This window comes from Oncorhynchus mykiss, chromosome 7, assembly GCF_013265735.2.
Source record: "Oncorhynchus mykiss isolate Arlee chromosome 7, USDA_OmykA_1.1, whole genome shotgun sequence".
In the NCBI taxonomy this organism is placed as follows: Eukaryota; Metazoa; Chordata; class Actinopteri; order Salmoniformes; family Salmonidae; genus Oncorhynchus; species Oncorhynchus mykiss.
Window position 1 is genome coordinate 6,143,695 of NC_048571.1, and position 16,300 is coordinate 6,159,994.

The 16,300-nt window shown below is 42.2% G+C and overlaps 1 protein-coding gene across 1 annotated transcript; it reads right to left on the minus strand.

Annotated features, from left to right (window-relative positions):
* Positions 1-1,315: 1,315 nt before the first annotated feature.
* On the minus strand, positions 1,316-6,823 carry mnx2b (motor neuron and pancreas homeobox 2b). Its single transcript, XM_021608389.2, has 3 exons — positions 5,722-6,823; positions 3,680-3,837; positions 1,316-3,249 (listed from the first exon to the last, which is right to left on the minus strand). Exons 1-3 carry the CDS (start codon positions 6,155-6,157, stop codon positions 2,863-2,865), a joined length of 981 nt encoding a protein of 326 aa, XP_021464064.2. The 5' UTR covers positions 6,158-6,823; the 3' UTR covers positions 1,316-2,862.
* Between the last annotated feature and the right edge of the window lie 9,477 nt (positions 6,824-16,300).

Consider the following 16,300-nt stretch of genomic DNA (forward strand, 5'->3'; position numbering starts at 1 on the left):
ACACTAAATCCTATCCACCACACTGTCAAACACATTCAAAACCTTGGACACTAAATCCTATCCACCACACTGTCAAACACATCCAAAACCTTGGACACTAAATCCTATCCACCACACTGTCAAACACATCCAAAACCTTGGACACTAAATCCAATCCACCACACTGTCAAACACATTCAATAACTCAAATCATTGTCTTCCACCTTGTTCCATAACTATCTATTACTGCATTTGTCCGGCTCTCAGTTTCTGAGCACCCAGCCGTCTCCAAACAGAAAATAACCCTTAAACGTATCTAGGACTAGTGCCCCTTGACTCCATACTGCCCTCCACCACCACCAAAATTCAAACTAAACTGACTCCAGACCTGTAGCTGTGCACAAAGGCCCCTTTCTGTCTCAAGTTCATGTAGCAGAACCATCCCGGCTTCGTTTCAAGAGACAGGCCAGCGTCTTGCCCGGCCAGTTAAAAATGCATTTAATCACTATATAAGCATGATGTTGTGGGCCGGGGCCTGCGGGCAGGCTGGGTGGGAGGAGACGAGTTATGCCGCGTGTGTCCTCTAGTCCGGTTTTTAATCACCGCCCGTACTTTGGACGGCCAATAAAAACGTCCCGTTTCGGTCAGACACACATCATCTTCTGTTTCTTCTTGCAAATGAAAATGTAGCCTGGGTGACATCACCATCAGGCACTGATTACTTTGTGTGCGCCCCAAATGGCACCCTATTCCCTAAATAGTGCACTACCAGATCCCTAAAAAGTAGTGCACTATATAGGTAATAGGGAGCCACTTGGAACATAAGCCTTTACCTCTCCTTCATTAACTTAATTATTTCACTATCAGTAAAACCCGCCTGAGTAATTCATATTTGAAAGCCCCAGGGTTGTAAATTAAGGGGCTCTGCTGGTTTAATATGCAGTGTTGGATTATCTTCCTTTCTCTTGGCCATCTTGCCATCTGTTATCTGTGACAACAAGGTGGCTGAAATAGACAGGAAACAAGGGAAGGACGTGTGATACAGAAAAAAAAGTGTGTCCATTTGAGAGATTTCCATTAAGTGGGATTGGAAATAGAAATTTGGCCAATATGTCTGTTTTAGCTGGATTTATAGTTGGACCTCTCTACCCTATTGTTACCATCCCTGTGTGGTTGCAGAAGACTCACAAGGTCATTATGAAGGCTCCACACACTAATAACTTTCTTAAAGAAATGCTCAGCTTTGCCTGCTCAATGTGTTTGTGTAACTCCCTCTCATTGATCTCCACTAAACCCACTTTTAAATACTTTAGATGACTTATACACGTTCTAAATGTTCTCCACAAATCAATCCCTCATTTTAATGAGTTAACTTTGCATAAATCCTACATTTCTCAAGTTATTTGAACAATTTTCATTTCTGTTTTTTTATTTCACGCAGTTGACATCAACACAGACCAGTTTCAGATAAACACATTAACTTTTTCCCTGTCATTTACCTGTCAATTCAAATAATTTAGATACATTTAAATGTGGTTAAATAACAACAATAAACAAACAAACAACAATAACAACAGAAATCTGAATTTACATGACAACAATGTTCAATTGCACACACAAGATAGAGTATATGAGACATCATGGAAAGTCTGTAAATCCAAGATGTCTGACATTCATGGGGGCACATTCACAACATCACGCAACATTCTGCAACACTTTGCAACACTTTCCCCTTCGTTTTCAGCTAATGCAAACTGCTCAGGGTTTGTTCACTCCTGCCAGTGTAAGTTGCAGTTTGCAACAGTCCAACGGTTCTGAACGTAACTTGGTTGTATCACATCCTTTAGCACTGCTGGTGGGAGGAGCCACATCTGTCAGTCAGCCTGTCAGGGGGCGGAGTTTAGCTGAGATGGACGACAAGGTAATAGAGGTCAGTGGTGTTCACTGCTTCACTGCTGCTACAGTACTTCTCAGTCCAATTGGATGAAAAACACAGGAGTCTTACAGCCGATGAATGTCCTGTGTAAAAACATTTTTTTGGAGTTGCATGCCATGAAAAAATACAGCAGAGAGAGACAGGGTTCAGTGTCTTATTCAGCCTTACTTGATGTGATGATGAATATAAAATGCTTTATATTCCCTCATCCTTAGAGATGCGAGTCCAACCTAAAGAACACCTATACCTTAAACCAGGGGTACCAGCATTGGGGAACACCCCTTCCAGCATTGGGGAACATCCCACACCCCCCTGCGGGCGAGGCATGTCTATTTCTATGGGCACAAGCACTGTTCGTGACAGACTGTTCACACCCTTCTTGTTGGTGGAGAGAATTTTGCAGGTTTAAAGCTTATTTCCTGCAATTCTGTACATTTTGCCATGCCTAATGTGTATTCATGTGATATTTGAGTGACAAAAACATGACTCCAACATCTATGAGCTGAAAAACAAAATAAATAAAAACATTAGCAGACATGGGCTAGTGGATCTGGACATTTCTAACAAGTTATAAATAGCTCTCTAAGGTATGTAATGACTGACAGGACAAGAGGAACTGATGATGCAATACCCAATATAGAAATGACACAGTGTGCATTCTACTAGTACAACTTTCAAGAATAAGTTTAAAGCCGGATTGAGTTCCTTTAAAACATTTTTTTGGGGGTGGGGGGCGACCCACAGTTTGGAAACCCCTGCCTTAAACAACTCCATCAGGGTCACAGAAACATTACATTGCGTTGAGCATTATGTACACAAAAAACACTGTCATAGGCTTTTGAAATGGCACATCATTTTTTTCTCTTTTTACACTATAGACCCCCACTTTCCCAGAGCCAGTGTCAAGCAGCAGTGTCTCTGGCGTTTTCCTTTCTGGGTGTGTCTTTTCACAACCCTGCGCCTATCTTCCTGTCCCCCCCTGTCACCCCCACTAAGTCGTCCTCAGAGAAGGGACTGTGGGGGTTGTAACCAAGCTCCGCTGTGAGCTTCAGAAAGTCTGCTGAACGCTGCAACCCCACCGCGCCACCCATGGTAACATCAAACTCGTGTGGCGTCTCCTCCTCTTCCTCCTCTTCCTCCTCTGCTTCTTCTAGGTCTAGCTCTCCCTCGTCATCCTGAGTGAAAGCTTGTTTATTCTCAGCTGGTTTGCCATTGGTCTGTTTTCCCCCGGTGCGCAGTCGCTCCGCCTCAGACTGGGCAGATGCAGATGCCTGCTCCTTGGCCTTGCGGCTGCGCTTCCACTTCATCCGGCGGTTCTGGAACCAGATCTTCACCTGAGGAGAGACAGAACGCAGGCCTGTCAGCCACACACTAATGCAGGAGGTCTCTCACCTGCAGTCTCTATCTCTCTATCCCCACACTCAGTTTAGTACATCTGGGATGCCATTTTCTGTCTACTAAACCGGGCTGAAATGTCAACAACAACTGTTACTCACTTGCAGAAAGATTTATCTGAAGAAGTCATTCCAAAATGTGCTGAATATGTTCGAACACAGAGGAGTTGATCTTTTAAATCAACATGTCAACTGCTTCGTTAGGGGTGGTATTTGGGACTAGATGAGGCAGATCATTTGTACAGGTTCTTCCCAGAGGAACATAGGATAACAGGCCAGCGCTGGAATAGCCTGCCAGGTGGGAATCAACACACAGACACATATATACACGCACACAGACACACACAGAATGACACCTTTTCTCCCTCACCTGTGTTTCAGTCAGCATGAGAGAGGTGGCCACCTCAAAGCGTTTGGGTCTGGACAGGTACTTGTTGAGTTTAAATTGGTTCTCCAGCTCAAGGAGCTGCTGACTGGTGAAAGCCGTCCGGGGCCTACGACACTTCCCCAGGAGTCCTGCCTGGGGTGCTGAGAGGGGGAGAGGGAGAGGGGGGGGGGGGGGGGGGTGGGGGAGACCTTAGTACAGTACAATATTCTTCATTGTGGATCATTTTTAGTGAAAAATTGGGTAGAAAGTTACAATGACTCTGGCCTAATCAATAGCTTAATTCTCCCCAACTATGTTCTTCCCAAATGTAATGAGATGTGTAGGCTACTAAACCTGTGTTCTGGTCAATTCAAGCTATTGGACAATGCATGTGAGTAGATTTAATCTCAGACTGTTCAATGGTCTTATTTCTGCAATACCAAGGACATAGGAAGTCCAATATAATGTTGAGGGAAGAACACACACACACATGCCCGCACTCTCTCGCCATCATTAACTATAATAGCTTTACTCCAGTTTATTGTTGACGAGAGGACACGGCAGAAGCTGGGCGCTAGAACCATAAAAAGCGCGAGCACCATTAACTTAATGAAAATTCGATGAAGCTTTAGTGATTTTATTGGTGAACTAGCAGAATGTTTTAGGTGTTTGTTTATAGTTTGCTCCTCAGTACAAAGACAATGTTCATCGAGTTGACGTTTATAGCGAAATGAAAAGGCCAAAAATAAAAACATGATATTATAGTTAGCAGTAAATCGATCGAAGACTTTTCATGAGACTACACTTAAACAATATTTAGGCCTATACCTCTACATGATACTTAAATAGCCTATATTTTTCAGACGTTGTGTATTAATGACTGAACAAAGAACAAAACCGTTCTACCATTAAGATTGAATGTGCAATATTATATGTTCAGAAAGCAGTTAAAAATATGTGTTTAAATATTGCAATAAAGGTGGATTAATATAAGCATGTAATTAATATATAGCATGATATAATACACATGAAAATATTACAATTCTATAATAATACCTTGTATGTAGCCCTATTGTTCTTGCTCTTATATTGAAATAAAAATGTTTTGAAACAGATCTTGCCTAATTGGTAAAAATGTTAGCAATAGTTAGAAATAATATGAATACAATTAGTAACACAATATTATTATAATACATATATAATAACACGTATTATTAACCAATAACCTACGTATTAGATGTATTCATTATTTACTAATTGAAATGTATGATTATTGTTATTATTGTTGTTGTTGGTGTTATTCCTCAGATTATTATAATTTTCTACTTTTTTGTAAAATGTGTTATGGGATATGTTATAATATGTTGAGTTTTGTTATCAATACTGGTATCAAATACGTTTAAGTTTTGCACACCTAGCTAAAGTTAATTGCAACATTTAGCCTAATCTTAGAACATATATTTGATTATGTTTACAACATTTGCGTGTGTGTGTGTGTGTGTGTGTGTGTGTGTGTGTGTGTGTGTGTGTGTGTGTGTGTGTGTGTGTGTGTGTGTGTGTGTGTGTGTGTGTGTGTGTACCTGTATTTGCTTTCCCTCACCTTTGGATTACATGCAATGAGGAACAATAAGTGATTTTACGACACCTCTAGGCGGTTGGGTTCAATGCTTTGGAAGTGGTTGTTAAGTGATCAAACGATCCCTTCCCTACCAATAAACCTCCGGTATCTGGGCGTAAGTTCATTTCTGCTTGATACCCGCCACACCTATTTGAAAAACATGATTGATTACAGCAATTACGCTTAGCTTTGTGTCTGCTTGGCTATATTAATTATATTGCCTATGTGTTCTGAGCAAGCACAAAAACACATCACCAACAGACCAATGGACAACTCCATTTACATCCCCGATTTTAAAAGAAACCCCATGGGCCTAGCGCATAATGCCTCTCTTTTAAAAATATGTTTCGTTTGTTGATATATTTGTGACAAGAGTATATATAGCCTATTGAGTGTGCTGCCTAGCCCACATGTGTACTATACTTACAACTGTAGTCTGGAAGACGTGGTATCATCATTCCAGCACGGATCCAGTGTTCCAGGGGGAGAGACCCTGCCATGGCAGCCGCCTTCAGGTGGTCTGGGTACGACTGGGTAAGGTGTGTGAAGCCGGAGTAGGCGAAGGCAGGGTGATGTCCACCCAAAGCCGACATTGGGTACATAGGGGCAGTGTACATTTGGGGTAGCGAGGCGAGTCCCGTGTGAGGGAGGTTCAGCAGTCCCGGCTTGGGGATTATCCCGGTTTGAAGATGGATGGGCGTCCTGCGCGGGGACGGGGTGTCCGCTCGCCGACAGGACACAGGGCTGCCCGCAGGGCTGTCACTGCTCAGACCTGGAGAGAGGTCTCGGTTCGCCCGGTGAGTCTCGTCGGCCAGCAGAGCATCGATTCGAAAATTATTCGATTTCTCCATACCGACTCTCATCAGGAAAACTGCCGCGAGCTGCTCAAAGGTCAGACCTGCCAATGTACACTTGTTCTGTGCGTCAGAGCACAGCTCCAACTCCAATCTTCTGTTTAAATGTTTCAGTTTTTTATAAAATTCACTTTGAGGATGCCAGTGCAACCCTCTCGTAACCAAAATAAGTCAGAGCAATGATAAATATATGAGATGTACTTTTAGTATGCGTTTCGATAGCAGGCTCCTTAGTTTTGCTCACCCCCTCGCTATCACCTACCTGTAACAGTTCTGGTAAAATATTCTCTGAAGAACCCTGAAGAGCTTAAATTATTAGCAAATAAAATGATACAACAAAATATTAAATTGCAATGCTTTCCGAGTGTCCATTTGGTTTCTGTAGTCCTCTATCCGCGTATTCACATCACATGTGATGACTAACAGCCAGGTCTTGGTGTTTAATAGCAACTTAACCAACTAAAGCAAGTGTTTCACTCCTTCAGACGCCGTCTCCCCCACCCCTGTGGCTGTCTGAGCTGTGATTGGCTAATGCAGGTACTCGAGGGGTGAGTTTAGTCGACCGTTTTCTAATTAACTAATTACTCTCTCATTTCCACGCGACTCAAGAAACCTCTGAACGCGCCTCACACGTCTCCTGCGTGAGAAATGTCCAACCTCTTTCCATCTGTCTGTCAGCAACACTTTCTGCTGTGTTTAATTGTGACGTGAGACTGTGAGAACTGGTAGCAATATTAGCCTTTTCTACTGTATCAGGTATCAGGTAACAAGATACAAGTGGTCTAGGCTATAATAGAACAAATACTGTAGTTATAGTTATTACATAGCTATTAGTACAAATTGATACAATATTTATAATAATGGTGATGATTATTTAAACATAACTTACCACATTGTGATTATAATAATAACAGTGATGATGAAAATAATAAAAGTATGTTACAGATTTGTAGTTTTTGCACATTTGGATCTCAAGCCATATTTTGGACATCTATTTACAGCCTAAATCAAATACATCGTGCTATCATTATCTGTTCTGCGTGTCTATTCAGAGGAAATATTGGCAAGAGATTTATATTTCAATTAGCACAATATTAACGATTTGCTTATTTTAAAACCCATGGGTTTCTCCAGGTTGAAATGCTAATGTAATTCATCTTTATGAGTTAGAATTATACATCAGCGGAAGAGAAAAAAAATAGTCCATTAATAAAGTTGATTTAGCATAGAATAGCTAGGTCACACTCCAGGTGTCTTATCTTCCATGTCCAAGACTCATTTCTTTTCATCTACGTAATTAGGCCTATTTACATAGGCCCACAGCATATCGTTAATCATGTAAAAACATAATAAATTAAGGAAATCAGAAAAACAACATGATTAAAATAATAATTTGTCAGTTATTAGTCTGTCATATTCCTAGTTAGGCTTTACAACTCGTTTTAAATCAGCACCGTTAGTTTTAGACGAGAGGAAGGAAAGTTTTAGACAAGGAAGATATCATTCAGTCACAGGTGCAAGCCACATCCTTATATTGGTATGTGTCATAAGGTTTTAAGATATATGCAGCAATGAGAAGCAGAATTGCTTTACTCTCTACATGTTTGTATGTGGTGCAACAACACTGCGTCCTGCCTCCCGGCTCCGGTCAGTGAACTATGGGGAATCTCCCTGTTGTCTCCCACCTTTAACAACCGCAATCTGCATGATCTGACTGACCCCTGAGGAGGAATGCGCGCAGGTGTGTGAACGAAAGCAGACATTGTCCTACTGTAGGTGGTCCTCACCTCAGGTCAGGTGAACATTGTTGGGCCGTAAGCGCTTCAAAAAAATAACAAATATCCCGTTTCTAACAGGTCAAGCAGGTGACGCAGAATACGTAGTCGTCATGGCATTAACTCCTGTGATACTATTGTAATTACTACCCCCAGACCAAATCTACCACGAGTCCAATAATCACTAGCAACTGTTATAAGGTCCTAAGTGATAGTTATTTTGACATTTTTATGAAGTAAACATATAAAGCCCACTTGCTCATAGTTGTATCACAATGGCCAATAGGTTACTGAACATGATACATTATTTGATCAACTCATATGTATTTACCCATGATGCTCCACTCAGCAACAATCTTTGAAAAACATAGTTTAAAGTTTAGGCCTAAAAATGCCATGGTAACCTATACACAACACATGTTCGATTTGCATTTTAATAAACATGAATTAATAATATAATGAAAGTCATTTCAGATTCGTTATTTAACAATAACGTCATATTTTCAAACTCTTTTCGAAAGCAGTAATATTTGCTAAATCTTTTTTTTACTATTATCCTGTGCATTTATTCTTGCAATATATGTTTTTAACAAACTGGTAGATTTTAATAAAACCAGACTTTAGTTATGTTGTGAAAACAGGCATACATTATTTTGATTAGATCATTTACTTTAAAATTATCGGAACAATTTTATCCAGGAATATTTCAAGGATACAAAACATCATCCACAAATCACTTTTTGTGATTTATTTAGCCTAATTGTGAAAAGGTTGACAATAGAAAATAAATCCTAGAGGGATTTTTGTATTTTTATAATAACTGTCAAAGACTTATAATGAATATTCCAATATGATAAAATATTAGTATAAGTACTCAGATGTAGGCAATAGCACTTGAAGCACAGTTGAATAATCAAATAGTGAATGAGCCCCACGAATTGGAAGAGTAGTGGACGAGGCCCATAAAATCCAAGGGACACGCGGCCTAATCCGAAAGGCTCTAAATTATATCTCAAGAAATTGAAATCAGGCCTAGGAAGATGCATAAAACGCTTAAATTGTCACCTATCCCCGCTGTAGACCGTCGCTCACAGCGAGGTGGTGCATGTGGTTATTGTTGTTGCGTCTGACCCCTAGAAGATTGAAGCAGTGACACGCCGGGGGCTGCCGCCCTCCTCCCTCACCAACCCCTCCACCCCCTCTCTGCTCCCTATCACCCAGAATACCGCCTGTCGCCAGGTCTGATATAGAGCTAATTTGCTCCAGGGAAATCAGCCGCCGCCACGCGAGTGCTTTCTGCCTATTCCTCCCAACCTCTTCCCCTCGCGCCTCGTTTCTTTGCTTTTATGATTTAAAAGTAATTTAAATAGCCCGGCCGTGGGTAAATCCGTCATCCGCACCCGGTGTCTGAGGTGCACAAATTAAATTAAATCAATGATCGAAATGGCACCGCTGCCCCGATGTCAGGTCCCTAGGTTTGAACACTTAGCAACGTGCGGCTTCTACGGTGGCACGCACCCTACCGCGCACCCACCACCCATCCACCTTCAAACAACACAGGAGAACAAACATTCACATCATCACCGCTCGTCCCTCAGTAGCAAAACCCTTCCTGCTGCTGTTGCATCCGATGGAATTCTGTCTCGGCCGCTGTCGTAGACTCACTGGGCCGAATCCTATCCTGACATCCGTGTGCGTAAAATTACATTTACACGAAATCAATAGTTATGCACACAATCTCAAATTAAGATTTGCTCTGTGTTTGTTTTGTCAATATTGTCAGCAGGTATAAAGGCCCTAGAAACTGTATAGGACTATTTCAGTACATTTAGCCTGCCCTCTTGGTTAGATGTATCTCCTAACAGCACAGGGGTGTCTGAATAGTTTTTAATAAGAAGCCCAGAGTGTCCTGCTGGCCATGTAGGGCTAGATGGACTCACAAACACACCCTGGCATGCCTGCCACAAAGACAGGAGTACTTGCAGAGCTGCCCTTGTCTTGAACACACCACACACACACCACACACACGCCACATGCGCGCACACACGCACACGCGCACACACACACACACACACACACACACACACACACACACACACACATACACCCTGCAAGTCCCCACGGGCAGGTGCTTGAGTCGTTCTGAGAGAGCGGCCCGCATTGCACTACAAAGTCAAAGTTGATCAGTTAATTAATTAGATCTCTGGCCTTAAACGTTAGTGCCGGCGGAGTTTAGGAAACATTAAAGAGCTTATCGTCATTACAGGCATATTTTTCAATCATTACCACGGCTCTGGGCTGTGATCTACATGACAGGAGCCATAAAGGTTGGGGTTGGTTCTCATGCCATGTGTTCCCTGTGTGATCTAGACCTGGGTTCAATTAGTATTCAAAATCATTTACAATACATTATCTCCGCTTCATTAAGCTTACCTGGTGCAATGAAACCAATTGAATAGTCCCAAAAGTGCACATCTGCATCACCTGGCACTCCAGGTACAGTAAAACAAAAAAAAGTATTTGAAAAGTGGCTCAGATGAAGGAACATTCCTCCATTCCACTTGGCAGTGTTCAAAACTACACGGTTTCTGTCAGGGGGTATGCGATACCATATCCTCAATTCACGGGGTTGCATTCCCTTTAGACCCGGAGGTCTGTCTATTGGGTAACTTTACTAACACCAATCTTAGGCAAAGCCATACTATAAAGCTAACAGAAATATTGCTAGCGATTGCCAAGAAACGTATTGCCTTGAAATGGAAATTGGATTCCTCCCTGCCAGTTGCAATGTGGCTATCGGAAGTTAATAGTTGTATCCCTTTGGAGAAAATCACTTACTGCTTGAGGAATAAGTTAAAGACATTTTACAGAATTTGGCAACCTTTTATTGACTATATGGAGAATCTCCCCCCACATCTCATTGATTGAATCTATATATAATCCTCACATAATGTTTCACACGTAATGTATAATATGTAGCCTACGGCAGGTGATCCAATGTCTCGTTATTATTTTTTTCTTATTGTATGTTTGTATATATAATTATAATTATTATAGTTTTTTTGTTACGCTCGTCTGTTACTGTCACTTTGTCCTATCGTTGTCTAACATCTTTTCACGTTTGTTTTGAATGTTCTTAATTGGAAAATGCAAAAATTAAATATTTAAATATATATATATATATATATATATATATTTGAAAAGATTTTGAGTAGTGTTTGAACTCAGGTCTGCAGTGATCTGCTGTCCCTGTCAGTCAGCTGTTTATTGACTCTCTCTGGGTTACTGGTCCTCAGGGTTTGTTCAACCTGCTGATAAGGACCTGCATGTCTGATCTCGCAGAGGTGCATTCAAGAGCAAAATCAGTCAAAAAAAGTCAAGCACGCACACACACACACACACACACACACACACACACACACACACACACACACACACACACACACACACACATACACACACACACACACACACACACACACACACACACACACACACACACACACACACACACACACACACACACACACACACACACACACACACACACACACACCTGTTGACTGATAATGTTCCTGGAATGCACATACATGAATAGAGAGCCACCCTCACTTTAGGCAGTCTCTTATTTCTATAAAACAGTTATTTCTATAAAACAGTTATTTCTACAAAACAGTTGCTTATTTCTACAAAACAGTCACTTATTTCTATGAAAAAGTTGCTTATTTCTACAAAACAGTCACTTATTTCTACGAAACAGTTGCTTATTTCTACTAAACAACATGTGCATCTCCTTCTCCAGAAAATGTATCCTCCTGAACTTGAGACTCTGATAACATTCTGGATACAGGACATGTTGCTTCACACACACAGTCTTTGGTTACTCTGAGAGGAATCACTGCCAAGAGCAGGTCAGACACAATGCTAAACGCTACACATCATTTGATCACCCTGTTGATGAAGGACATTTCCAGGAAATGCAAACTTGAAGTGTATTCAAGGTTTAAAAAGGATTCTAAAGTTTATAATTTCCACTTTAAAATGTCAGACTTGATATGCCCTAACTAAAAAATGTATCAACCCCTACAAAAAATGTCTATTAATTATAATCCAAAGAATAATTATATTTTCCTGCTGTGAGAAAATGCTCAAATGAAGATCCTACATCTGTACTGACAAACTATGTGTAAAACTATAGTACTATTGTAGGATAGCTATAATACAACTGTCACCCTGGTACCTTTGGTGCCAACATAGAGTAGATGTACATCTATGGTTGTCTGGCCAACATGACGACTGTCTCTAAGTCTGATCCTTCATTTCAGGTTTCCTTTCCTTGAATCCTCTGATGTTTTCAATTGGAAGTAAGTGAAGGGTGTGAGGATAGGACACAAGGATTCAAGGAAATTCAATTGACATGCCGCCAAAGATCCACAGACAAGTACACCACCTGGACGGTGTGTGAGCTCCCAGTTCTTCCTGTACTCACGTCTCAGCCGGGCAACCCTGGTTCTGATAAATGCTTTGGGTTCAACAATGGTCTTTTTATAAAGTGAAAATCAGCTCTCCATCTCTTTCCTAATTAGACTAATTCCCACACTGTTAGAGCTGCTCAATAAATCACCCTGCTCTCCGCCAGACCTTGAGACCCTAATTAATGTCGTCTCATTAAGGAGATAACAGTAATTTATTAGAGTTTATTTTCTATTCCAGCTCTCTCTCTCTCTCCCTTTTTTCTTCTGTAATTTATTAACTAATATTGAGCTTTGCTTTATGGTATGCACACTGGACATGGGAATGTCTCTGTCTCCCTCTCTCTCCCTCTCTTCTCTTTCTTAGTTAAAGGTGTTGGTGGGTCTTCAGCAGGTGTGTATCAGCATTTTTTAAATCTGTGACCTCACAAACACTAAACGAGGACAGGCGATATGGCCTGATTCCCTGATGTGTCATCACAAAGCATGAGCTAATTAGGAGATTGTTTGCTTGTTACTAAATTGGACAAAAACAGGTTGCCTTAACTGGATTTGAATGAAATGACCAAATAGATAGATGAATCTCAACGAGAAAAAAACCCATTAGTGGGCCGACTGGAAAACTTGTCGCATCAGCAATTTTTTGTACAAGCTCATCAAATGAAGGTTATTATCACCGCGGTAGCTACATCACATAGTTTCAAATCAGCAGTGAAACCAAGGTTGAATATCCAATAAGCTCTCACAGTCTCACGTCAGAATTAGACGCTCATCCGTGTTTCTCAAAGTCACATTTCGATGTGGTTCCAAACGTCAAATTTCTAAGTGTTTAAGGTGAGACATTAACTCTGAATTTTTAAGGTTGGGGTTAAGTTTAGGCATTAACTGAGAATTCTTAAGATTAGGCATTAACTCAGAATGGTTAAGGTAAGGGTTAAGGTTTGGTATAGGCTTATAACAAAAATATAAGAAACAAACTGGGGTTTTTTTCAAACTTGCAAACTTTGGAATCAGAGACAGATGCTTACGCCCACCCTCGCCCACAACGCCCTCGCAAAACCGAAACCTACAGCGTTTACTGTTGCCCCTAGTGGCCAGGTTTCACGTAATCTCCCGACATCCTCAGACATAGACAGACTTTGAATACTGACTTGTATAACAGTGATATGCTTGGAATATCTCATAATGGGTACTATACATAGCCTGAAGAATAATCTCATAGTAAAATGGTGAACGCAGGACTGAGTACCCAATCCTATAAGACTTGAGGGAGGGAACTGGTTGATAACATTTTCCCACAATCGTTACATAGCTGTTTCGCTATCATATCGATTCAGAGAAAGCAGATGTTTGCCTCAGACAAACAAACAGTTATAAAGTTCAGATTCCTTCTCAAAAAGGGTCTAATCTACGCCTTGATTGGGACACACTGCTCTATCCTCTTCCTCTCTCTGTTCCACACCTCCTTCTCTCTCCCACACTACCTCCATCTCTCCCATACTGCCTCCCTCTCTCCCACACTACCTCCATCTCTCCCACACTACCTCCCTCTCTCACACTACCTCCCTCTCTCACACACTGCCTCCCTCTCTCCCACACTGCCTCCCTCTCTCCCACACTACCTCCCTCTCTCCCACACTACCTCCCTCTCTCCCACATGACCACCCTATCTCCCACACTACCTCCCTCTCTCCCACACTACCTCCCTCTCTCCCACATGACCACACTATCTCCCACACTACCTCCCTCTCTCCCACACTGCCTCCCTCTCTCCCACACTACCTCCCTCTCTCCCACACTACCTCCCTCTCTCCCACATGACCACCCTATCTCCCACACTACCTCCCTCTCTCCCACACTACCTCCCTCTCTCCCACATGACCACCCTATCTCACACACTGCCTCCCTCTCTCCCACACTGCCTCCCTCTCTCCCACACTACCTCCCTCTCTCCCACACTACCTCCCTCTCTCCCACATGACCACCCTATTTCCCACACTACCTCCCTCTCTCCCACACTACCTCCCTCTCTCCCACATGACCACCCTATCTCCCACATGACCACCCTCTCTCCCACACTACCTCCCTCTCTCCCACATTACCTCCCTCTCTCCCACACTACCTCCCTCTCTCCCACACTACCTCCCTCTCTCCCACACTACATCCCTCTCTCCCACACTACCTCCCTCTCTCCCACATGACCTCCCTCTCTCCCACACTGACACCCTCTCTCCCACACTGACACCCTCTCTCCCACACTACCTCCCTCTCTCCTATACTACCTCCCTCTCTCCCACATGACCTCCCACTCTCCCACACTACCTCCCTCTCTCCCATATCTGCTTCCCTCCTTCCCTTCCTTCCTTTTCTCCTGCCGTCCTCGCTCCTGTCTCTCCTGGGTTTTTTCCCAGGTAACAAAAGCTCATTTCAGCCTATCAGGGCAGCTGGTGATCTTTATGGGCATTTAATGGGTTCTTCCAGCTAACAGTCTGTATTTTACTGCTCCCCATACAAGGGCCCCATTGTGTGCAGCGGCACTGATAGCAGATAAACACTTGTTATCAGGCACAATAAGACATCATTACTTTCACCCTGGTATCTCCCCATCCCTCTCCTCGCTGCATTATCTCACCACTTAGGAGGGATAGAGAGAACCATCAAGCTCTTTGAAGATCTCCGTCGCGGCAACGCCATCTCCTCCACTTGTTCTCTGTTTCATTCGCTCTCTCACACACTCGAGAGGCACATATACTCTCTCACCGTTTTATTTATTTAACCTTAATTTAACCTTTATTTAACTAGGCAAATCAGTTAAGAACAAATTCTTATTTACAATGATGCCCTACCAAAAGGCTAAAGGACACCTGAGACTGGGGCTGGGATTAAAAAATAAATAAATATAGGACAAAACACACATCATGACAAGAGAGACAACACAACACTACATAAAGAGAGACTTAAGACAACAACACAGCATGGCAGCAACACAACACTACATAAAGAGAGACACAACACTACATAAAGAGAGACAACACAACACTACATAAAGAGAGACACAACACTACATAAAGAGAGACACAACACTACATAAAGAGAGACTTAAGACAACAACATAGCATGGCAGCAACACATAACAACACAGCATGGTAGCAACACATGACAATAACATGGTAGCAACACAACATGGCAGCAGCACAACATGACAATAACATGGTAGCAACACAACATGACAATAACATGGTAGTAACGCAACATGACAATAACATGGTAGCAGCACAAAACATGGCACAAACTTTATTGGGCACAGGCAACAGCATAAAGGGGAAGAAGGTAAAGACAACAATAAATTGTGCAAGGCAGCCACAACTGTCAGTAAGAGTGTCCATGATTGAGTCTTTGAATGAAGAGATTGAGATTGAGAAAGGGTGCCATCGGGCGGGCCTGGCTCTCAAGAGAAGTCAGGCTATGAGCCCCCTGCCCACAAAATGAGGTGGAAACCAAACTGCACTTCCTAACCTCCTGCCAACTGTACGACCATCAGAGACACACATTTCCCTCAGATTACACAGACCCACAAAGAATTTGAAAACAAATCCAATCTTGTTAAACTCCCATATCTATTAGGTGAAATAGCAGTATTCCATCACAGCAGCAAGATGTGTGACCTGTTACCACGAGAAACGGGCAACATGTGAAGAACACACACCATGTAAACACAACCTGTTGATTTATTTTCCCTTTCAACTATTTGCACAGTGTTACAACACTGAATATTCACTCTCAGAAGAAAGGGTCCCAAAAGGGTTACAACCCCCAAAGGAAAACCCTTAAAAACCTCTGTGAAAAAAAAGGGTTCTACCTGGAACCCAAAAGGGTCCTTCAAAGGGTTCTCCTATGGGGACAGC